General features: G+C 38.0%; 1 protein-coding gene across 4 annotated transcripts in view; it reads right to left on the bottom strand.

Moving 5' to 3' along the window:
- Positions 1–10,859: 10,859 nt before the first annotated feature.
- Positions 10,860–24,504, bottom strand: part of TSC22D2 (TSC22 domain family member 2) — a 54,612-nt gene continuing 40,967 nt past the window's right edge. For 2 of the 4 annotated variants that reach the window (XM_053599384.1, XM_053599385.1), the window contains 2 exons: positions 13,366–13,417; positions 10,860–12,580 (listed from right to left, as the gene is read on the bottom strand). In XM_053599384.1, the coding sequence (XP_053455359.1) occupies positions 12,320–12,580; positions 13,366–13,417 (313 nt within the window). In that variant the 3' untranslated portion in view covers positions 10,860–12,319. Of the gene's footprint in view, positions 12,581–13,365; positions 13,418–24,504 lie in introns of those variants that run through there. The other 2 variants (XR_008381629.1, XR_008381630.1) reach the window with 1 other exon arrangement.

Genomic DNA, 24,504 nt, shown 5'->3' with positions numbered 1-24,504 from the left:
CTTATTGAAGAAAGAAGCATTTTTAATAAATTTAGTGTAGCCGAAGTGTCCAGTGTTCATAAAGTCTACAGGGTGCACAGCAGTGTCCCAGGCCTTCACTCACTCCCCACTCACTCACTGACTCACCCAGAGCAACTTTCAGCCTGCAAGCTCCATGCGTGCTGAGTCCCATGCAGGTGGACTGTTTTTTTCAAATCTTTCATGCTGTATTTTTGCTGTTCCTTTTCTATGGTTAGCTGTGTGGAGATGCACAAATGCTTACCTGGTGCACAGCTGCCGCGGGCATCAGTACCGTAGCAGGCTACACAGGCTTGTAGTCCTGGGGCTGGAGGACCCTCCGTGTGGTGGGCCGTCCCATCTGGGTTTGTAGTAAGGACCTCTATCGTGTTTGCACAAGGATGAAATCACTGCATGATACATTTCTCAGAATGGACCCCTGTATCAAGTGATACACGAGTGCTGAGTGCCAAGAACACAACTGTAAACAACAAAGTCCTTAGAGGGACCCCCCCTTCGTAATTTGCCAGCTATTATTAAAGGGCAGTGGGGCGGGATACTCATTCGATTTCATGCCACTCCACGTCCGTCTCCAAGCTTTGGCACCTTCCCACTCCCAGTTTCCTGGGCTCTTCCCTTTAAATCCCATCTGTAGATCCCAGAACTCTTATGTACATTCTCCTCCGACCCCTAAGACCCCTCATTCTAGGTGACATTCTTTTTTTTTTTTGTAGAGACAGAGTCTCACTGTACCGCCCTTGGGTAGAGTGCCGTGGCGTCACACAGCTCACAGCAACCTCCAACTCTAGCTCTTGGGCTTACGCGATTCTCTTGCCTCAGCCTCCCGAGCAGCTGGGACTACAGGCGCCCGCCACAACGCCCGGCTATTTTTTTGTTGCAGTTTGGCCGGGGTGGGTTTGAACCCGCCACCCTCGGCATATGGGGCCGGCGCCCTACTCACTGAGCCACAGGCGCCGCCCTCTAGGTGACATTCTTAAGCATCCTGGGGTAGAAGTCTGTTGTAACCCCTTCTCCCCCTTCCCCGGTGTGATTATCTGAGCAGAGGAAGCCTCCAGGAAAACTGCATTCCCAGATGAGTCAGCGGTCATCACAGCCATTACCTAATGCTGAACTGAGACAGGTTCTGGAAGTCAGTGAGTAGAAAGCTATTCAGGAACTAGCTGACGGAGGGCAGGAGTTGGCCGTGCTTCTGCAGCCTTTGCCAAGTCTCCACTTGTTCACTCTCTCCAGACAACAGGACAGGGCAGTCTTCAAGAGTCCCCTTTTAAAGGAGGCTGATCCTTCTGGGGAGGTGACTCCTTTTTCTCTGTTTTACTTTTCCTCAGTGAGTACTTTAGCAAGAATAGACCATTGGGGCAGGATGGAATGGGGAGAGGGGAGTAAAAAGGGAGACATGCTGGCTGGAGGAAGGTGGAGGAGAGAACATAGAAATGGAAGGCTCACCCAGACTTAGGTCCTTATGCCAACTGCAAAAAGCTCATAGGTTCTTATTTATTTATTTACTTACTTGCAGAAATAGGACAAGCACCTTGACCTAATAGTGTTATTACCATGCTCTGAGATATTGTTGCATGTGCTAAATACTACCTACCCCATGCTGTCTTAGTAAATGTCATAGCTCGTTGTCACCTTGTAAGGAGAATGTGTCTGGGGTCCCCATTTGGCACGAAGTAAGTTTTCAAAAATTCCGCTCATTTGTATGACTCTTCACTCCCTGAATCCTCAGGGCAACCTGACCTGGTTTTTCTGGTTGCAGATGCTTCTTCTGAACCAGCCCCCACTTGCCCTGATATGGTACTTTTGACATAGTAGTTACTCTCGGACTCAGCAGTAAACAGACAAGTCTTTAGGTCTTCATTTCCTGTGGTCCACTTTTGGGGGGGTAGTTATTTCCTGGCTTCTTGCTGCCAACATCTGAATTACAGCATCTTAAACCAGCTCACAGCCTTCTGTCTTCCTTCCTCCCAGAATGAAATATCAGAATAAGTCTTCTTCAATCAGGCCTCATTCATTTATTTGTATTCCTTTCTAGGTATTCAATCGATTATTTTGAAAACTGGAAATTAAAAGAATTAAGCTCCTGTCTTTTTTGGGGGGGGGGGGTGAGGGGGGATTGAGACAGAATTCTACCTTATGCCCTGAGCAGAGGGTGGTGGCGTCATGGCTCATTGCAACCTCAGACTCAGGGCTGTGGGCATCTTGCTGCCTCAGCCTCCAGAAGCTGCTGGGATTATAGGTGCTGGCCGCAGCGCCCAGCTGGGTTTCACATTTTTTTCATGAGTCTGGGTCTCACTCTTGCTCAGACAAGACTCCAACTCCTGAGATCAAGCAATCCTCCGGCCTCAGCCTCCCACAGTGCTGGGATTACAGGCGTGAGCCACTGTGCTGGGCTGTTCCTGCATTTCTTATGTGAACTGGAATCACAGGGTAACTGATGAGTTGAAAGTTTCTCTTTAGAGAAGCATTCCACTAATGAGTGAGAAGAAATAACAGAAATATGAGGCAAGTGGGTCTAGGCAATGATTAGTAATGTTGCCAACATCGCAAAAGAAAGACAAGCAGACATTAGGTGACAGAAGTGTATGTAGTATAAAAAAACTTACAAGTTAATCTTGGCAAAATGTAAACCTGAATCTGATTAAGTTTCTATATCTAATTCACAGGCAATACAGGGGACAGAGGATTCTACAGAATGCAATCAGGAAAACTCAGACTCTGGGAGGAGCTACCAGAGCAACCAGATTCTTAAAGAATTTGAGAGAAAAAGAAAAGTGTGGGGCATCTATAGATTAAAAGAGGCTTTAGAGGCAGGACAGCCAATTGCAATGTATGGACCTTATTTTGATCCGGATTTAAACAAATACATTATAAAAATGTATAACAATTGGGGAAATGTGGACACTAACTAGATTTTTAGTCCTATTAAGGAATTGTTAATTTTGAGGTGGGATACTTGTATTATGGTTATAATTTCTCTTTAAAAAGAAAGAATCCTGGACCAGGCACGGTGACTCATACCTGTAAGCCTAGCACTCTGGGAGGTGGAGGTGAGTGCATTGCCTGAGCTTACAGGTTCGAGACCAGCCTGAACAAGAGTGTGACCCCCCCCCCGCCCGTCTCTAAAGAAATAGGCATGGTGGCAGGTACTTGGGAGGCTGAGGCAGGAGAATCACTTGAGCCCAAGAGTTTGAGGTTGCTGTGAGCTATGATGCCACGATTGTCTACCGAGGGTGACAAAGAAAGTGAGACTTTTTCTGAAGAAAAAGAAGAAGAGGAGGAGGATGAGGAGGAGGAAGAGAAAGAATAAGAAAAAGGAGAAGGAGAGAAGGAGAATCCTTATGCTGGGTGTGGTGGCTCATGTCTGTAATCCTAGCACTCTGGGAGGCCGAGGCAGGTGGATTGCTTGAGCTTAGGAGTTTGAAACTAGCCTGGGCAAGAATGAGCCCCTGTCTCTACTAAAAATAAAAAAAACTAGCTGGGCATTGTGGTAGGCACCTGTAATCCCAGCTGCTTGGGAGGCAGAGGTAGAAGGATGACTTGATCCCAAGAGTTTGAGGTTGCTGTGAGCTATGATGCCATGATACTCTATCCAGGGCAACAGAGTGAGACTTGGGATGTGAATCATCCTTTGTCTACCATATCCACACTACATATATAAAGTTGGGGCTCTGCGTCTGTGGCTCAAGTGGCAAAGGCGCCAGCCACATACATGTGAGCTGATGGGTTCAAATCCAGCCTGGGCCCGCCAAACAACGATAACGGCTGCCACCAAAAAATAGCTGGGCATTGTAGCAGGCGCCTATAGTCCCAGCTACTTGGGAGGCGGAGGCAGGAGAATCGCTTGAGCCCAGGAGTTGGAGGTTGCTGTGAGCTGTGATGCCAAGGAACTCTACCAAGGGCGACAGCTTGAGGCTCTGTCTCAAAAAAAAAAAAAAAAAAAAGTTGGAAAATGAAAGAAGACTATATACTAGACTAAGCAAATAATGATAAAAGGAAACTAAGTAAAACAGTTCAAAAAATTAAGTGAAATGTATGGGATGAAATTAACAAAAAAATAAAAATGAATACCAGTGACCTTTACAAGAACCTTTTTAGCATGGCATTAGGAGCAGAGGCCAAACTGTGTCAGATGAGCTGTGAACGGAACAGGAAGTGGAAGGGAACAAGCAGCTGACAAAGCTTGCAGAAGGCACACATTGTCAGTAAGGTTAGTTGCAGGGGGGTTACTTATCATTTATTTATTTGTTGAGGCTGTATAAATACCAGTGCGAAGCAGCCAGAGGGGAGGGCAAAGTAGCAGAATCAGGGAGAGAGTAAAAAACATTCCAGGGGGAGAAGAGAAGGCGGATGATAAGACCCAGAGCAACGGGGACGATATTAACAGACAAGAAACCACTTTCTATTTTATTTTATTTCTAATTTATTAAGTTGTCATTACACGACCAATACACGAGTGCATATTCAAAAACATCAGACATTACAGTTAGAGCTAATGCACGCCACCAAACTACAGTTGACAGTTTGGTTAGTATCCTTTCAGACCTTCTTTCTCTATAATACACAAATCTGTACTTACAGAAGTACACTGAGCAGTGTTTGTGTGTGCCTGTGTGTGGCATGTGTTTTAACATCAATGGTATCATATGTGTTAAGTGTGCTGTCCTTCAATTTTTGCACCCAAACTTTTAACAAACTTAACATTGTATCCTAGAGATCATTCCCTGATAGTACATATGGGGGGGGGGGCTCTCATTTTTTCATTGATACATAATAATTTACCCTATGTACCGTATTTCATCTTCTTGATGCGTATCTTGATTTTTCCAACTTCGTATTATTACAGTAGTTCCCCCTTACCTTGATATATGCCAAGACCTCCAGCGGATGCCTGGAACCACAGATAATACTAAAACCCTGTATGTACTGTTTTTCAATTTGATAATAGAGCTGGCTGCTAAGTGACTAACAGGCAGGCGAGTAGCATAGATAGTGTGGCTGTGCTAGACAAAGGCATGATTCACGTCCCACACAGGGCAAAGAGGGACAGCAAGAGATTTTATCACAGTACTCTGAAAAGTACACAATTGAATACTTATGTTTAAAAAAAAAACTTACGTTTATTTCTGGAATTTTTCATTTAATATTTTCAGTCCAGGGTTGACCATAGGTGACTAGAACCTCAGAAAGCAAAACTGTGGATAACGGGGGACTATTCTGCATCTCAAGCAAAGGTGCCATGGATATCATTGTACAAGCTGTCTTGGGAACACGTGTGTGTTTCTTTAGGGTATATATTATTTCTTTTTTTTTTCTTAAGTTTTAAGGCATATATTAAAAGATTGAACTATTGGGTCACCAGGTCCATTAAAAACTTAAAGGCTGCTACTCAATTGACTTTAAAAGTGGCCGTGCCAATTGGTATGCTCACTGGCAATGTAGGACTCCTGTTTTTCCACAACTTTGCCACTTTTTGATTTATATATATTTTTAATATTTGCTGGCTGGATCTGAGATAGCTTCTTGTATTTTAATATGCATTTCCCTTATTTTACTGAGGTTGAGCATTTCTTCGTAACTTATTTTGTGAAACTTGTTGCTTATGTGCATTTTCGCAGGGTCAGGGTATACAAGCTTTCCAATTCTGAAAGGAATGTGTGCTCTAAGAGTAGAAGAGACTCACTGCCAGTCCAGATGTAATTAATTGGTGTGAGAGATCCGAATTTATTATTTTCCTAAATCATTATGCAGTCCCACTACTATTTGTTGGATAACTCATTCTTTCTCTACTGTTTTGAAATGTCACTTTTATCCTTTGCTCAATATATGTTTGTGTTTCTGTATTCTCAGCTCTATGACAGATTTATTTTTGGCATCAGTCACTGGAGTTATTCTTAAGTTGGTTCATTGCATGTCGCTGATTCATCAACTGAGATAATGAGTGTGTTGCTTATGAGACGAGACAATATAATTCATGACACATGAATCCTACTCTAGTTAAGTTTGAATTAAATCAGTTTCAGTATCTACAAAACTTAGAGTGTTAAAAAATATGTAAACTTCTCAGATTAGTTCTCTTTTAGGGGATACCTCACAGGCTCAATGTCAAAGTGGGAAGCGTTTCAACAATTCCCCCTCTTTCAACAAGTATCATTTAATGTTAAAGGTTTTTGGTGATTTAAAATTGTTTCCCGGCAATATCAAAGGATTTTACATGGAATGGTACTATTACTATTGATTTGTACGAACCTTCCATTTTACAAATGAGGTTCATAAACTATGACACGTACTCTGAATACATAATATGGCCCTTGAACGTTTACATTTACTTTGGTCTTTGAGCCTCTGAAGCATACAAATCATGTCCCATTCACCTTTCTATCACCAAACATCTAGTAGAGGATGCAACATCTAAATTGAAAGAGGATTAAATTGCATTTCAACATAAATACAATTTAAACCAATTTAATAATAAAACTCAAATTTCTTCAAAAAGTCACTTTGGGGGCTTTACCAAGTTATATGTATGTATTTTTTTCTGTCCATGCAAGTCTGCCACCTGATCAAGTGATATATTTATTACTTTTTAGAAGGAAAGCTATAATTACACACTGACCTGATCTTATTTCAATCCCAAGAGTGGGGAAAATATTCCCTTGCTATCTGTGAACTTCTTTAGATATGATTTACCTATAGATACATTGCTTGCCTGTGAAATGATGGCAAGAACTATGATCTGAAAAGCATTTGGATGCAGCTGGAGTACTTTACAGTTGGTTATATGGAAATATCACAGGCATGTGAAAGAATGAAAGAGTGACTTCAACATTTTTAATGGCAAAGTTGAACCGTGGCATTTGCCTTGTTTATAATTCAGTTATTTTTATGATGTTAAGTTAGTACACTGTTTCATTCCCTTCTTCAAAGGGATAAATATGGCTTCTGTGGACAATGTCTTAGTTTGCAAACTTACTCTGGACCCAAGACATACATGGTGGAAAAATTCCCCCAACTACCAGATTGTAATCTATCAGTTCCCCTGGTGAAAATGAAAAATAAAGCTAACTCGCCCTCCAGGTATGTTCAAGTGAACTGTGACTGACAGAGCAAAATACCAGCTTCTTTCTCTGCCATCACCAAACCTGAAAGTCTGCCTTATTTTTCTTATTTAATGATTCCGTTAAAAAAAAAAAAACAAAACAGATTGATTGTGAACTTTAAGTTGCTTTGCATAGTTTCTCACTTAGCCTTTTTCATCTGTGAACACAGCATGTCATACCAATTGTACCCCACAAAAGAAATAGTTATAATAACACTTGTATTAGTAAGTAATCCTTCTACCTACAAAGGAAATCCACCTAAAGAGCAGATCTTGCTATAGAAATTCTGTGGGTTAGCATAGAAATATATGAAACAGGAATGTATTCTGAAACGTTGAAAAGGGGTAAAGTACAAATATATGTCACTAAGTAATAAACTATTAGTATTGCTAGAAAGAAATATAAATTAGGAGGCTTGAGGCAGATGGAGGTGGGAGAAATGATCCAGTTTTGTATAGGCAAGGACTTACAAGGAAGAACGAAGCCTACTGGATTGACCTATGTCGAAGAATGAAAGCACAAAGCCTAGCAAATTTATTCTGATGTGGGCTGTCAGTACCTGAAATACAGCTAGAACTTTACAGGGAGCAAGGAACAGCTTTTAGGGGCAGCTTTAGAATCCTGTTAATCCTAGTCTTCATAAAAGGATTAAATTTAGTTTACCTTTAGAGCTGAACTGACACATTGGCATAAATGGCAAACAGCCCTTTATTCCCCACACTTTTGTTAAATTCTTGAAATTGTGCCTTTAGTAGGAAACAAAGACTTTCATTTCATAGAGATATATGAATGTTGGAAGAAAATGACTCAAACTTTCAAGTGTCAGTTGGGGTTCTTTGCTCTTTGCCAGGGGGGGGTGGAGTGCGTGGGACAGAAAGACCCAAGACAAGCTTTCTTCGTGAGCTTCCCAAAATTGCCTGTTACTTGATTCATTTTTTGGATTATTGTTGTCACTCTTAAATTTCAGCTGCTAGTTTCAGCCACTCCAATCTCCCATCTACCACTAGAATTATCAACAATAACCAGCACAATTTGAGCACAGTACTCCCCTGCTTAATCATTAGATAAATCATTCTTATTTCACAATATATGCCAAACTACTAAGGTCAGTGGGACAGTCACTGACTGTCTCCCGTAAAATCCTGTGGCTACCCTAAGAGCCTTGTTTATGCTCTAAGTCTGTGAGATTTCTTGTGCCTGGAATGTCCTTCCTCTTGGCTAACTCTTGTGACCTTGAAGACTCAGGGGTCATCTCTGAGGAAACCAACCCTGAAAAAGCCATCCTTGACTGTTCATAACAACATATTCTTGTTGCATTCTATAGTTCGCTTGTCTATAGCTTCAACTAAACTGTGAATCTTAAGAGTTGGGTTTTGTCTTTTTAATAGGATTATCGAAGAGAATTGAGCCATGTCACAACATGCCTGCCACTGAGCTATGGAGTTTAAAAAATGTAACTTCAAACCATCTAAAAAATTTGCTTCCAGAAAAGTAGCTACTATTTTACTTCTGATTCTATAAATTTCCATGAATAACAGGTGTTCTGGTTACTCTAATCTTATATTCAAGACACTTAAAAAGAGGTATGTCTGGGGGTGGCGCCTGTGGCTCAGCAGGTAGGGCACCAACCAAATATACCAAGGGTGGCAGGTTCGAACCTGGCCCCAGCCAAACTGCAACAAAAAATAGTCGGGCATTGTGGTGGGCGCCTGTACTCCCAGCCACTCGGGAGGCTGAGGCAAGAGGATCACCTCAGCCCGAGTTGGAGGTTGCTGTGAGCTGTGACATCACAACACTCTAGTTAGGGTGACAAAGTAAGACTCTTGTCTCAAAAAAAAAAAAAAAGTCCAGGAGTTACTAGTGTTTGGAATTTGGAAAAATAAAGTCTCTAACCTGTGGTAATTATTGTAAATAATGGCAGTTGGGATGACCAATCACTGGATCTCTGATTGTAAAACATCCTTATCTCGTACCTTAGAACATAATAAATGGAATTGGAAAAAATCCAGCCATTTAAGACATGAAATTGGCGGCGCCTGTGGCTCAGAGGAGTAGGTGCCAGCCTCATATGCCAGAGGTGGCGGGTTCAAACCCAGCCCCAGTCAAAAACTACGAAAACAAACAAACAAACAAAAAAAAGACATGAAATTACGATTATACTTAATGCTTCCTGCCCCCAACTATGTATTTTTGATGTGATAAGCTGTGAGATCAGATTGGAATTACCTAAAATAAATTTTCTTTGGGAAAAGTTAGGTTCGAATTGTAGACAACTACCATTATCAGAAAAATTTCTACTTCTGATTTACTAATTGGCTGAACTAGAAAGCAAATGTGGCACCTTGGTCTATATGCATTGCTGAGAAAAATTAGTTAAGACTGTGGCCCCAAATTGGAATCTCAGTTAATATTCCAGCTATTTGGAGGAAACCTTCATTTCCAAGTAAAACTAGAAGTTACTTAAGATTCTGAACAATTAATTGGGGGAATGCTTGGCATTTCCAAATACAACATATCCAAGGCTGAAAAGTCTAACAGCTTTTCCTCCCTTAAATTTGTTCCTAGGTGTGCCTCATGGAAGAACATTTAGTTACAAAGGCTTCCTTCTAGTTTTTTTTTGGTGATGAGGGTGGGGGTAGCTTGCGTTTGGGGGGGAGGGTATGATGGGCAAGCAAAAGGCAGGCACTACAATTTTGCATTTTTGAACATTGCACCATGAATTGAGTACCTTCTCATGTCACTACACTGAAAAGCTTAATATTTAAGGCTCTTGATATATACTGCCAAATTACTTTCTAGAAATAAACAGGAAAGCTTGCCTAAGTCTTACAATTTAAAAGACACAATTTGTTAAAAATATTAAGTTGCATTTCCTAGGTTATTAGGGGCTGAACTTTGAGTAACTGCTATTTCTTTGAACTATTCATGTTTTCTCTTTTTAAATGTAAAAAGAACTAATTGGGGCTACTTTTAGACTTCAATATATTAATTTCCTCGGAGAATACTATTACTTTATACGTTTTCTATCCCCAGAACCAAAATTTATCTATTTTCACAAAATCCCAACCCTCATTAGAAATAATAGTTTTTATCTGCCTGCATTAAATACCACACTATTAGCACTGGAGGGGTACCTCCAGTAAACCTTTTGGTGAACATTCCAATAGCAAAGTTGCACCTTTTATCTGTCCTAGGTTGGCTCTACTTAGAATCTAACTCCACAACCTTATGGTCGTTTGCTCAAGCCTATACACTTGAGTTCCTTTGATTATTTCTAATGTTATTAAAACTTTGTTCATTGAACAACATATTCTGCAGCACAACTAGAATGTATTTGGTAAGCCTATGTATATTTATGCCTCTTGTTCATGGCTGATCTGATTAAAGTTTTTATTTCAAATTGATAAAGAACACTGACCCTCTTTTAACATGGAGAACAAACTAATGGTTCTCATTAACTCCTGATTAGCTAGCTGGCTACAAACACAGCACCTGTTAAATTCTACAGGCACCTTTCTGAATTCAAGTAAAACTTTTGGTAGACAAGGATTTTTTTACTTAAGTATCATAAGATGAACACTGAGTACAAATATCGCTCACTATTTCTGCATTCTTTAAGCTATTTTACTTTAAAAATTTAAGAAATATCATTAAGTCATTAATAACATAGGTTTTCATTAAGGAATACTTTGAACTGTGAAAATACAAATCTAGTCAAATTTTGAACACATATAGAGCCAAATATTTCAACAAAACTGCAGTTTAATTTCAGAAAATGTGTTAAAATATATATTTATACATCAATTTCTGACATACACTTAATGTGTTAGTATACACAAAATGATGCTTTCTCTTGAAACTGTATTTATGAAATGTACATTTTAATTTAAATACTCAGCATACACTGCACTTAATCTGCATGTTGCATTTATTAAATACATTAAAATCTGCAATGTAACAAAATGTTTTCTGCATACGAAATTCAAAACACCATTTTAAATGAACAAAAGATGGCTCACTTCATTTTTTTTTTTTTTTTTACAACTAGTGTGTTGTACACTAGCTCAGCTCCACCACACTACCTGTTCGTTCTTTATTTGACATTGTTCACAGACTAGTACATATTACAATAAGAGTGCTGGATTAAAAACATGAGGTACAAAAGTGGTTCAAAGATTATAGGTCATGCAGATCATGCTAGACAGCAAAGAAAATTGTGACTGAGAAAACACTAAATAAAAATACATAAAGAATGTGCATTATAAAAAAAAAAACTCCATTACACAGCTTTGCTTCTTTGGTTACAAAGTAGGTTGAACAATTTCACAGCTTTTTATTCCCACCCAAAAAAAAACCAAAAAAAAAAAAAAAGTCATAAGAAATGTCAAAAAGCAGAGGAATCATGGCAATTTCTCTATTAGAAAGTAGAAACAAATGAACAAAGTTTTCTTCATCAAAATAGCCCAATTATTTATTATATCACAATAACTGGTGACTACCTGTACAGTTGCACTATGTTCTTCATACTTACACTATACAAAATTTACATTCAAGCTGGGTCTTTACTACTGAAAATAAATACCAAAGGTAAATTGCCATTAGTGTTAGAAATATGCCAGGATTCTTTTGTTCAATTATTGCCTAAACGTTTTATCTATTAAATGCAATCCTGTCTTTCAATTCCTTTACTGATAATTATTCAAAAAAATTAAAAAAGTTCTGTGACATTGTTCATGTACATTATGAAAATAGCAGCCCTGTAATAAATAAAACACAAATAAATGAAAACTTATATAGGCAAATGTTACTGACATTAAAAGAAAAGTGGCTCTTTAGATGAACTGTTATTTATAAAGTGATAGAAAGGCTCAGGGTAAATCCATGGGTAACAGGAAACGTGGAAGAGCCACCAAAACTCTTAAAGACCCCACTCATGCGCACCAGGTAAAATTCTGACTTTGTTTGCTTTAGTAAACCCCATCTATTATTCTCCTTGTGTTCGGATGACATAGAACTGGACATCAACAGTGCTGCATGACATCTCAGAGAGAGGAAAAGCTCTTGTAGAATGATTGTCTAATACTGAAAAGGCCAAACACACAACCAAAGCATGGCTACTTGCTTTCGTATAAAGTGGAAAGAACACCAGTGGCACACAAGGATAGATTGCTTTCAGTTTTTTCTTAACGAGGCTTAAGAAAGCTTTATGCTGAGGAGACATTCGGCTGCTGTGGAGGTTGCGTTGGCTGCGGAGGCTGTGCTATCACTGCTTGTTGCTGAGAAGTGCTACCAGGATTGGCCTGTTGGGCTGGGAGTTGGGATAATTGATCATTGTTTGAAAGAGATTTTAACAGTGCGTTTTCTCGTTCAAGTAAAGAGTTTCTTTCAACTAATTCTTTTATTTGTTCCTTTAAAACTTCCACTTCTTCTCTTACTGCATACATCAAATGGCTTTTCACCAGATCCTGTGAAAAACAAAATTAGGAATGTCAAAAAAAGAGTGAGAGGGAAAGGTTGAACTATTTGGTTCTGGCTACTTGGTGCTTTATAAGCACAAGGTATATTAGTTTTTCTGCTCTTGCTTTCAATGTTTCTGCTATATCTTCACTAGGTCTAAGGGAAATATGGTGAAAAACATCCACTTCCCAACTAGAGCAGCAAGCTCATGATTTTCTTTTCGAAGTTTGCAATTTCCAAAAATACTAGCTCCCTTCAAGCTTAGAATTTAAAAAGTTTAAAATCACATGCTTAGATGTTAGACTGAGAAGAAATAATATTCCAAAGGAAAGCTGTCTGATGTAAACTAGTCATAGTGCTGCTTTAGAGATAAAGTGACTTCTAATTTCTGACTTTAAAATCTTAGGATTTATTTTTTTAATAGTTTGAAACTAACAGTCCTTATTTATAGCTTCTATCACAAACTTGAATCAGATTTCCAGCTGAAGTTTTCACTTTAATACTTTTTTGTCTCTAAAATATTTTGGGAACATACTACATTTAATTATGTATGCCTCCCCCTAGCCCCTTCAATGCTAATGGACGACATGTGGGAGGTTTAAATGGGAGAAATATTTATTTCATTCTAGATTAAAAGTTCTCGATGTTCTAGCATCTTCAACTAAATCTCATTATCAAAAAATATACTCTAGTCGTCTTTGGCCTAAAAAAATTTTGGTTTCAAGATTGAGAAACACCAAGTGTTTCATACAACCAACAATCGATGACATGGAAGAACCATAAACTTACTTACCATTGCTTGTTCTATTTTGTTGTCAATGGCTACAACACCTCCCCCAGATGCACTGGAAAAAATTAGAATATTTCATTAAATTATTCTGAAAAATTTAACTTCCCTTCCAATTCTTTAAAATACATTTGTGTTTTAATTAAAAACAGATATAGTAATTTAAAACAGCTTACGTGTATTTTCAGTACTCAGCTCTCATTTTTAAAATGAAGGTCTCAGTAAATTGATGATTTCTAAAAATCCTTTGTAGTCCCAACATTTCTAATTTGATGCATACATAGATATGTGTATATATACACACATATACATTCTACTTTAAACTACCAGTTTTATTCAGAAGGTCTCAATTCAGTGGTCTTAAAAAGATATATTTTAAATGAGCAGTGCCCTCTCTGTATCTCTTAAACTTCTTCATTAACCAAAACAAAACAAAACAAAACAAACTTCTTCACTAACCAACTATATATTCTAATTGCCTTTCATGTGGAAATCCTAGTTATTACATATATTCAGATGATGAACGTTCCTTTTAAGTTTTAGATTTTAACGTATTGCTTTAAAATGTTTAGTATGGGCCTCTTTTTTTTTTTTTTTTTTGCAGTTTTTGCAGTTTGAACCCGCAACCTCTGGCATATGGGGCCAGCGCCCTACTCCTTTGAGCCACAGCTGCCGCCCAGTATTGGCCTCTTAAAATATTTTGGGAGGCTTTGGGCACAGTTGGTTAACAAAAAACTCAATATTCTGGCATACCTACATGCTTTGATTGTAGATTACTTGGTGGCAAAATTTACCTAATAAGGTATGTGGTTTGAACCAGTTTTTCCCGGAAATAATTGAAAGTAGTCTTGCCAGTAAGTACATCCCAAGTTCAAGCATCACCTTAGCAAATGTATGATAATTTACAAAGAAGGCTGAACAATTGTCTTTTTTGATGGTTTATATGTATTTTCTCATGTCTTCAGTAGTAAGAATAGCAAAAACCTATATCCTATTCTTGCCATTTTTGTAAATTTTGAAAAACAATTACTAGGTTTTAAAAATTGCTCTTGTAAGGAAAAATCTGATACTCAAGCCTACTATATCAATATAAAAAGAGGTCTTGAAAAGAATTTTTATATAAAATATTAATACTCTTCATAAAGTATACTCCACCTGGTAAGATTCTGGTGCTAAGATATCTGAAAACTATTTTACTTTCGATGATTTAGACCATCATTATATCCAACTAAAGCTCAGAAATATCCTGTCCTATGTAGCTTGCCCTTTACACTGTAATCTAAGTAGTCTTGGTTATAATCCTGGGTCTGCTACTTACTACCTGTGTGACATCAGCAAGCATCTATTTAACTTCCCTGGACCTCAGTTTCCCCATCTATAAGATGAAGGGGTTGGTATCAATGCCTCAGTAGAGGTTCTACTTCTAAATCCTCAAAACCCTGCATCATTACATGGGAAGCATTAAATTGTATTAACCAAATTACAGCATACTTCACTTTTTGCTGCTACTGTTTCTAAGATAAAAACAGTCCCTGTTGGGCTATGCCTGTGAGTAGGGCGGCGGCCCCATATACTGAGGGTGGCAGGTTTGAACCCGGCCGCCAAACTGCAACAAAAAATAGCCACGCATTGTGGTGGGCGCCTGTAGTCCCAGCTACTCGGGAGACTGAGGCAAGAGAATCGCCTAAGCCCAAGAGCTGGAGGTTGCTGTGATTTGTGACACCACGGCACTCTACCGAGGGCAACAAAGTGAGACTCTGTCTCTTAAAAAAAAAGAAAATAAAAGAAAGAAAGGAAGAAAAAAGAAAACAGTCCCTTATACCTAGGGATATATGAATAATTAACAATCTACATGATGGGCTTTAAATGCTTATAGAAAGTCATGCAAAGTGGCCGGGCAAAATGGCTCACACCTATAATCCTAGCACTCTGGGAAGCTGAGGCAGGTGGATTGTTTAAAGCTCATAGGTTTGAGACCAGCCTGAGCAAGAGTGAGACCACCCCCATCTCTAAAAACAGCCAGGCATTGGTGGGGGCGGGGGGGGGGAACCTGTAGCCCCAGTTACTTGGGAGGCTGAGGGAAGGGGATCACCTGAGCCCAAGAGTTTGAGCGTGCTGTGAGCTATGACACTACAGCACTCTACCAAGGGCAACAAAGTGAGACTCTGTCTCAAAAAAAAAAAAGCTCTTCTACAAACGGAGCTTTAAGCTTGGAAGTAAGAACAATGTAACCTAAATATTGTACCCTTGTATTAATTTGAACAAAGTTAATTAAAAAATAAAATTTGATAAAATTAAAAGGAAACAAAGTCATGACAAGTATGACTATATGTAACTATAAACTACAGAACTTATATATAAACCATAAGGCTTTAGTGTAAAGTTCAGTGAAGGACACCATGTAGATGTATCCAACACAAATACTGAACACATTTTGGCCAAAAAAAAAACCCTAGAAGTGATAGGCATTTAGATTAAACTTTGTGGTTTTTTTTTTTTTAATTTCTATGGCAAAGAAAGAAATAATTAAGTCATTTCATGATAGATACATTTGATTCCTTCAATACATTTCACTTAAATAGAAAACCTTAAATACTAACTTTTATACACCAGTTTTAAATATTAATGAACAGTTGGGAAAAATAAACCTTAAAGGACTTAGGGTTTACTGTTTTCTTTTCTTTTTGTATAATTAAAATCAATCATCAAGTTTCTACATCTTTCCTCAAGAATAATTAGCATGCTATTCTTTGAATGCTGATTGAACAAACTTGTCCTGACACAGGCCTCTTATGGCAATAGAGGAAAACAGGTTTGCAAGGTATAAATGGATCACGAGAAGATATGTATCCCTTAAAAGATGGTAATATTTCAACTTTGTTCAGTACTATAATTGAATTAAATCAGTTACCGAGCTAATTACTATCTCACTATAGATATTACTATTACCACATCAGGGATTAAGTAAAAAAAAAAAAAAAAATTACTATCAACTACAGTGACCTTTTTGACTATTTTTAAAGCTTTTTATTCAAGAATTCTATAACTTAATGTGGGGATGTCAAACTTTAGCATGCCCTCAAGTCATCTGGAAGTCTTGTAAAACAGATTGATGGGCTCTATCTCCGAGTTTCTAATTCAATAGGGATGGGTAGGATCCAGGAATTTGTACTTCTAACAAGTTCCTGGAGGATGCCAATTCTACTGTCTGACCATGCTTTGAGAATCACTGGCTTAGAGAGAGAGAGATGAAGGTTATAGGACAAAGAATACAAAAAATTAATTCTACTTTTAAAACTTAGCCTGGTATACAAAATTCTTCATGACCTTCACCTCTGCTTTACATGGTCGTTTTTCTTCTTATATTCCATCTGACCTATGGTGTTATGATCTTACATAACTATTTGCAGCCTATGGAACATATGTTCTCTCAGGTTTCCTTGGCTTTGCAGAAACCACTCCCTGAGCTGGAAATGCTCACAGTTCCAATTCATCTGGCTCTCTCTCACTCATCCCTGAGGATGTTCCAGTGTCATCTCTTTTGTGATGCTATCTTATTTCCTGAGGAGTGATCAGTCCATCCCTCCTGTGGCCCATCAATCTTCACAAACTTTTAATATAGTGCAGGAAAGCAGAATAGCAAATTCTGGCTCTTCCATATACTCACTGTGTGAATTCTGAGAAATTAACCTTTCTAGACATGTTTTTTCATCTAAAATAAACGTTACATTCCTCAATTCATAAAATCCCTATGAGGGCTAAGTGTGGTAGCTCATACCTGTAATCCTAGCACTCTGGGAGTTTGGGGTGGGTGGACTGCCCGACCTCAGGAGTTCGAGACCAGCCTGAACAGGAGCGACCCACTTAAAAAAAAAAAAAAATAGCTGCATGTTGTGGCAGGCACCTGTAGCCCCAGCTGCTTAGGAGGCTGAGGCAAGAGGATTGCTTGAGCCCAAGAATTCGAGGTTGCTGTGAGCTATGACGCCAGAGCACTCAACCCCAAAGCAACTGAGACTCTCTATCAAAAAAAAAAAAAAAGCCCTCTGATGATTAAATAAATTAAAATAAAAATTTAAATAATATTTGGCACACTGAGATACTGAGCATCCTAAACATGACAGTGGTTGCTTTTACTACTGTAATACTACCACTGTTGACCCTATCATAAACTCCTCGAAAGGTTCCCTATTTTCACCTTTGTGAAGAAGTGAATACAGTGCTTGGCACATAGGAGCTCAAACAATTAATGGTTCATATTAGAAAGCTATTAAAATTTTTAAAGTTTAAGCTCAGCACCTGTAGCTCAGCAGTTAAGGCACCAGTCAAATACTTCAGAGCTGGTGGGTTCGAACCCAGTCTGGCCCTGCCAAACAACAGTGACAACTACAAAAAAAAAAAAAAAAAAAAAAAAGCCAGGCGTTGGTGGTGGGCGCCTATAAGTCCCAGCTACTTGGGAGAGTGAGGCTAAAGAATCGCTTAAGCCCAAGAGTTTGAGGTTGCTGTGAGCTGTGACGCCACAGCACTCTACCTAAGGTGAAATTGTGAAACTGTGTCTCAAATTCAGAGCTTAGATAAATTGTTCAGTCCCTGGACTAGAAGCATGAGTGTCACTTTGGAACTTGAAAGAAATGTAAATGATTTGTACCTACTCTAGATTCACAGAATTAATCAATCTTGGGGATATGGCCAGGTAACCTAATAAAATCTCCAGGTGATTCCAACAGACACTGAAGTTTTGAGAAGCACTGCTTTAAATAGCCAGATTTACAATCAAGATATCAATATGGTAGTCTTAAGCAAATAAAAGAGTATTCTGTTTCAAAACCCCAGAACATGGTTTAAAAATACTGTTTCAATGAAGATACGGTTTTCTATTGTGTTTAAAGTTAACATAGTGCTCTCTTTATCTTTCTAAATCTATTTTTTTAGTTATTTTTTGTGACTACAGGGACTTAGAAAAGATCCTTTTAAAATGAGAAAGAGCAACTAAAGCAGAATGAATAATTTCCCTTCAATTTTGCCTCCTTTATCTAATGCAGTGGGCTCTCAACCTGTGGGTCACAACCCACAGGTACTGTATTAAAGGGCCGTGGCATTAGGAAGGTTGAGAACCACTGATCTACTGTATTCTGCCTTTTTTTATTATTGCATTCACCACATTATATTTTGATGGTTAACCAGTTTCTGAACTTAAGCTTGTTTTCTAGAAAGAAAACTATGAAAACGTAAGTCACTGAATTACATAATAAACCTAATAAATGTACAGTTCAGCAAGCCTGTGAAGATTAAATTTTAAAAACCTTCCACTCTTCTCAAATAAGGGGCTAAAATAATATTTACAAGTTAATACTTCAGAGAAAACAATAATTCTTTCGAAAGAGCCCAAATAGATTAAAATTCATGTAGACTTAGTCTCTGGCCAAATATAAACCTCTATAGCTAAGAATACAATATTAGATGAAGTTTAATAATAAATTAAGAACTCAAATTTTATATATTCTAATTCTTAATCATAAATTCTACCAATGTAAAATAAATAATCTATTTAATTCCATGATTTAACACCCCCCCCCCACAAAATGCCCCATGGGGATTTTTTTTTTTTTTTTTTTTTGAGATAGAGTCTCACTGTCACACTGGGTCAAGTGCAGTGGCACTGTGACAGCTCACAGCAACCTCAAACTCCTGGTCTCAAGCGATCCTCTTGCCTCAGCCTCCCAAGTAGCTGGGACTACAAGCATGTGCCACCACACCCAGCTAGTGTCTCTCTCCCCCACCCCCCGCCTTTTTTTTAGTAGAGACAGGATCTTGCTCTTGCTCAGGCTGGTCTCCAACTTAAGAGCTCGAGCAATCCACGGCCTTGGCCTCCCAGCATGTGCTTGGATTACAGGTGTCAGTCACCCTGCCTGACCGCCAATAGAGCTTTTTATTATTAATAACACAAAATAAATTTAAAAGCTATTATTCATTCTGAACAAGCAGGTAAAAATTTCTACTTACAAAACCAAGTTATTATTTTCGAACCAACCAGTCTTAAAACATTGTGATGAAAGCTTTACCAAATAACGTTAAAAATGCAGCTAAATACTTATACTGTGATGGACAACAACAATGTATAAGTAACAACGATTGTTAGAATTGCCCACAAAAATCTTGTTCATCAATACCCTCAGCGTCTTTTATATTCATCTTGTTAATTTTAAGAAAAATTCCTAGTCAGAAAAAAATGTTTGAAAAGAGGGAAAAGTATATAAAAGAGGGAAAAAGTCAATTTGATTTTGAAGTTGTGCTATAGTCAGACTAGATATTATCATTGGGGAAACTATATGAAGGGTACGTGAGACTTTTCTATTTTTTTAATTTTTTGTCAATCTGTATTTCAAAGTGAAAGTTTTTTAAGAAGGTATTTTAAAAGAGATATTCACATGGCAAAAAAAAAATTCAGAGAGTATTTAAAATATGCAATCAATACAATTCTTTAATATTTTGGAGTGAAAAGGCTTATCTAACTACCTGTCTAAAAATAAACAAAAAAACACTTCAGTAATTTCCATAGTACAAAGTATCTCTAGAAATAACTATTAAGACCAGAAGGCCAATCAAAAAATAGGGAGAATCCACACTGATATTCTTAAGACATGAAAAAATACTCATCCTCTGAGTCATACTAAAAATACAGACTAAAACTATTAATACAATTACCAAAACAGATTTCTCTCTCTTTCCCTTAATTTTCTTCCCTCACTCCTCATGTATTTTCTCTTTGAGCCAACAGTCCCACGTCTGTTAATTTATCCCTATAGATATTTTATGTACATAGGAAATAATGTATTTATAAAGCTACTCATTACAGCTCTGTTTTATAAAAGTAAGGCTTCTATCAACAGTGAACTATTTAAATAAATCATGGTACAGCCATCTATTCATCTGAGCAATATGCCATCTATTAAAAAATGATTTACTGAGATGTGAACAAGATATCCTAGGGATCTTTAAAAGTAAAGGTATAGACGTGCACATTTACATGAAGGAAGATACTATATATTTGCTTATATACACATAAACTGTGGAAGGATACATACACACTCTAAGAAAACGATTGTATGTTTGGAACAGCACGCAGATGGGGGACAGAGATAGGATCAAGGTTAAATTACTTTCGCTGCACTTTGAATATTGCAAAACACCTTCCCAAAACGAAAACGACTTATGATGAACTAAAAACATGAACAAATAGGAAAAGTAACAAAAAGAAAGAGAAAAAGGGAAAAGGAGAGAAGAGGTGCCAACTTCATTTATTCTAGGAACTATTTCATTCTGTAGGATAAGGTATTATGTTCAACATACAAAACAACAATCAACATAAGTGGTATTTGTGATTTGTAAAAACCCATTTCCTTGGTTTAGGGTAAAATAATGAATACCTAAAAATGCAGTATAACTAATGTTTATGACTCCCAGTACAACTATTTTTGCTTATTAAAATTAAATCTGTTCATGCCTATAATTCTAGCTGCTTGGGAAGCTGATGTTGGAGGACTGCTTGAGGTCAGGAGTTTGAGACCTGCGTAGGCAACAGAGTGAGAGACCTTGTCTCTTAAAAACAAAACACCCCTAAATCTAATAAAGTAAATAGTAAAAATTTGTGGGAAAACATCTACGATACAAATGGCTATATAAATTTATACAATACAAATGTTACATTAAAGGCTGGGGCAAGGTGGCTCACACATGTAATCCTAGCACTCGGAGAGGCTGAGGAGGGTAGACTCTGAGCTTACAGGGTTTGAGACCAGCCTGAGCAGATCGAGATGCCATCTCTAAAAAAATAGCCGGACATTGTGGCAAGCACTTTTAGTCCCAGCTACTTGGGAGACTGAGACAAGAGAACTGCTTGAGCCCAAGAGTTTTGAGGTTGCTATGAGCCATGTATGATGCCACGGCACTCTATGGAGGGTGACAAAGTGAGACTCTGTCCCTCCCCCCACCCCAAAAAAAGTACATTAAAAATGAATTCCAAAGGAGGTATAGATAAATAGATAAAAATAGATAAAATTGATTTTGGGGGGGTGGGGGTGGGGGGAACAGACAGAGTCAAGCTGTTGCCCTGGGTAGAGTACCATGGCATCATAGCTCATAACAACCTCCCACTCATGGGCTCAAGTGATCCCCTTGCCCCAGTTTTTCTATTTTTCTAAAAGTGACGGGGCCTCACTTTTGCTCGGACTGATCTTGAACTCATGAGCTCAAGCTATCCACCTGCCTCGGCCTCCCAGAATGCTAGGATTACAGGTGTGAGCCACCATGCCCAGATGATAAAACTGATTTTAACATGACCTTTTCCCAGGTCTCTTTACATTTCCAAATTATGATATTTCAGGGTGATCAATCTGTTAGTAAAATTCTGATACAATTTTTTCCTTGACGAACCACTCTAAGGAAACAATTTTAGAACTGGTTCAACTAAAATTCTATTGAAACATTCAAAATGGAATATATAAACTGAAGGCCAATACAAAAGTTTGCACAGCAATTTCACTTTTACAATGCAAATATTACAAAAAACTTAAGAAAGCTTAATCTATTAATCAAGTTAAATAATTATGTTATAAAAACACAGAATGAGTTTATGCACTAATTATTTCTTATTAGACAAACATTAGGCAAGGTTTGATAATACTACTTGAATATATTTCCTTTCTCTGAGTAGGACCTACAAAAGGGTAGGAGAAAGGGACAGAAGAGAGTAGCATTTTCCCCGATGTTAGAATGCTTACACAAATAGTTAATTTGATGTTAGCATATTACTGGGAAGGGAAGAATACATACCAAGAGGTTTAAGCCCAAATAAAAAAAATTGGCACTACAGTGCTGGCTACTTTAAATTATTTCCTGAAGACTGAGAAAACAGTGTATGACTGACAATTACTTAGAGTTAGATGTACACTGGGACCTCAGAGGGAAAAGGGGGTGGGGGATTTAAAAAGACGTCAAATTTTGCCACCTGATTTCTAGCTTAGAATATCTGACCTAAATACTGTAGTTATACTGAAAAGGAATAATTATAGTTCCATATATCTGTTCTAGACATACTAAAACCATTCCTTGGGTCCGAGATCACAGGTTCTAAAAAAACACCAAAATTTAATGATTAAAGTGATTGAAGTACATCTTAATCGAGCAAAAGATCTATATATTTTATTATCCTGATTTCAAAGAGCTCGTTCTTGGAAAGTACAAAATTTAAATAAAGGAGATAAATCCAATAAAGATGCTTATCTGGATGAAGATATTAAAAACACAGTAAGACTTCAGATAAGTCAGGAAATGGATAGATTAAGAAAAAGCCTTGCAGAGAAAGGACTGTGTTTAACAGATATTTTATAGTAGAGATAAATTCTCTTTTTTGTTCTTCTGGGGTTTGAGAGAGTCTCACTCTGCTGCCCTGGGTAAAGAGCTATGGCATCATCATTAGTTCTCAGCAACCTCAAACTCCTGGGCTCAAGTTATCCTTTTTCCTTAGCCTCCTGAGTAGCTGGGATTACAGGCACCCGCCACAATGACCGGCTATTTTTAGAGCAGAATCTCGCTCTTGCTTAGGCTGGTCATGAACCCATGAGCTCAGGCACTCCACGTGCCTCGGCCTCCCAGAGTGCTTGGGATTACAGGCGTGAGCCACAGCGTCTGGCCTACATTTACCTCTTTAAATAACATTTTTGTAAAAAAATGGCATAATTTCACCTTGTCTTCTTTATATAATGGTAAGCATTCAACAAGTATTATTAGTTAGAAGAATATGAAGTTGGGCACTGTCCATCACTGGGGAAGATCTCTAGATGTGCAATTAGTAAATACACATTACAGTTTGGTCTCTCCTCAACTTGCTTGTGTCCTGAAATTCCTCTCATTGGATTTTTTCCATCATTAATTAGTTTCATGTTTTTAAGCAACCACCTAAGCTTTGGGGTTTATTGTTTGTTTGGTGGTGGCAGTAGTGAGAAGGAATGGCAGTAGCATTCATGATAAAGCTTAGAAAAAAGATCTCTAAGCAAGCGAAGGGAAGCAGAATAAGCAGGACATTGCAGAATGCATGATCACAGGCATGAAAATATTAAAATAAAATAGTTTTTACAATTGAAACAGAGAATCTGTGACAGATTAATAAGGGAAAGAGACTGATCCATGACAAAGAAAAGATGCTAAAAATGACTGTTTTTTTTGTCGTCGTTTTTTGCTTGGAGCAACTAGAAGTTGGGGGGTGACTGGCCTGTCACCAGAAGGCAGCTGGATTTTTGAGGGGTGGAGGTACAGTAAGGAGTAATGAAGGAACCTATGAATAAAAATGAAAAATTTTTACTTGGAACTACTGAATTTTAAGGCATGTGAAATACAGATCCCTAGTAGAAAATACAGAAAGAAGGCTGGGGGACACAGGTATGCAGACCTCTAGAATCTCTGGAATTCTACAAGTCTAGATTTGAGAGTTGTTAAACTGAAAAGAGGTAAGTGAGGCCATAACATTGGAGACCACCACCATGTGCAGTTATTAAAGACGGGTAAGGGAATAAATTATGCTTCTTAAGAATCTAATGGCATTACGTTTGCCTCTTCTTTCTCAAGCACTTAATTAATATTTCTTTCACCGAAACAGCCATTCTTGAATACAGCCTCTCAATCCCATTTCCATAGTGAGGCTTGAACAAAGTAAAAATGACAATATCCCCTTGTATACCAGTATCAGTGAAAAGCACATGGATCATTTTTGCCCATCTGATAGCTAATCTTTTCAGTTAGAGATGTCATTTAAAATCGTTTCTTTACAGAAAAAGCATAATTCTATGGACAACATATTTGATAAAATTATAATAGGCAAGCCACTAGGATTGCATGACCAAAACCCAGCTTTAGGTTCCTATGTTGTTAATTTTTCTTTGTTATGTTATGTCCCTTCCTAATCTGTCCCTCCAAATCCAGGTATAGTATTAAATAAAATGAAATCTATCAAGAAATTGTTTCAATGGGTGGCACCTGTGGCTCAGTGGGTAAGGTGTCGGCCCCATATACCAAAGGTGGCAGGTTCGGACCCGGCCATGGCCAGCTAAAACAAGCAATGACAACTGCAACAACAACAACGACAAAAAAAAA

The sequence above is a fragment of the Nycticebus coucang genome, chromosome 8, assembly GCF_027406575.1.
Source record: "Nycticebus coucang isolate mNycCou1 chromosome 8, mNycCou1.pri, whole genome shotgun sequence".
In the NCBI taxonomy this organism is placed as follows: Eukaryota; Metazoa; Chordata; class Mammalia; order Primates; family Lorisidae; genus Nycticebus; species Nycticebus coucang.
Note: the sequence above shows the minus strand (reverse complement) of the source record. Positions and strands in the feature narration are given on the sequence as shown.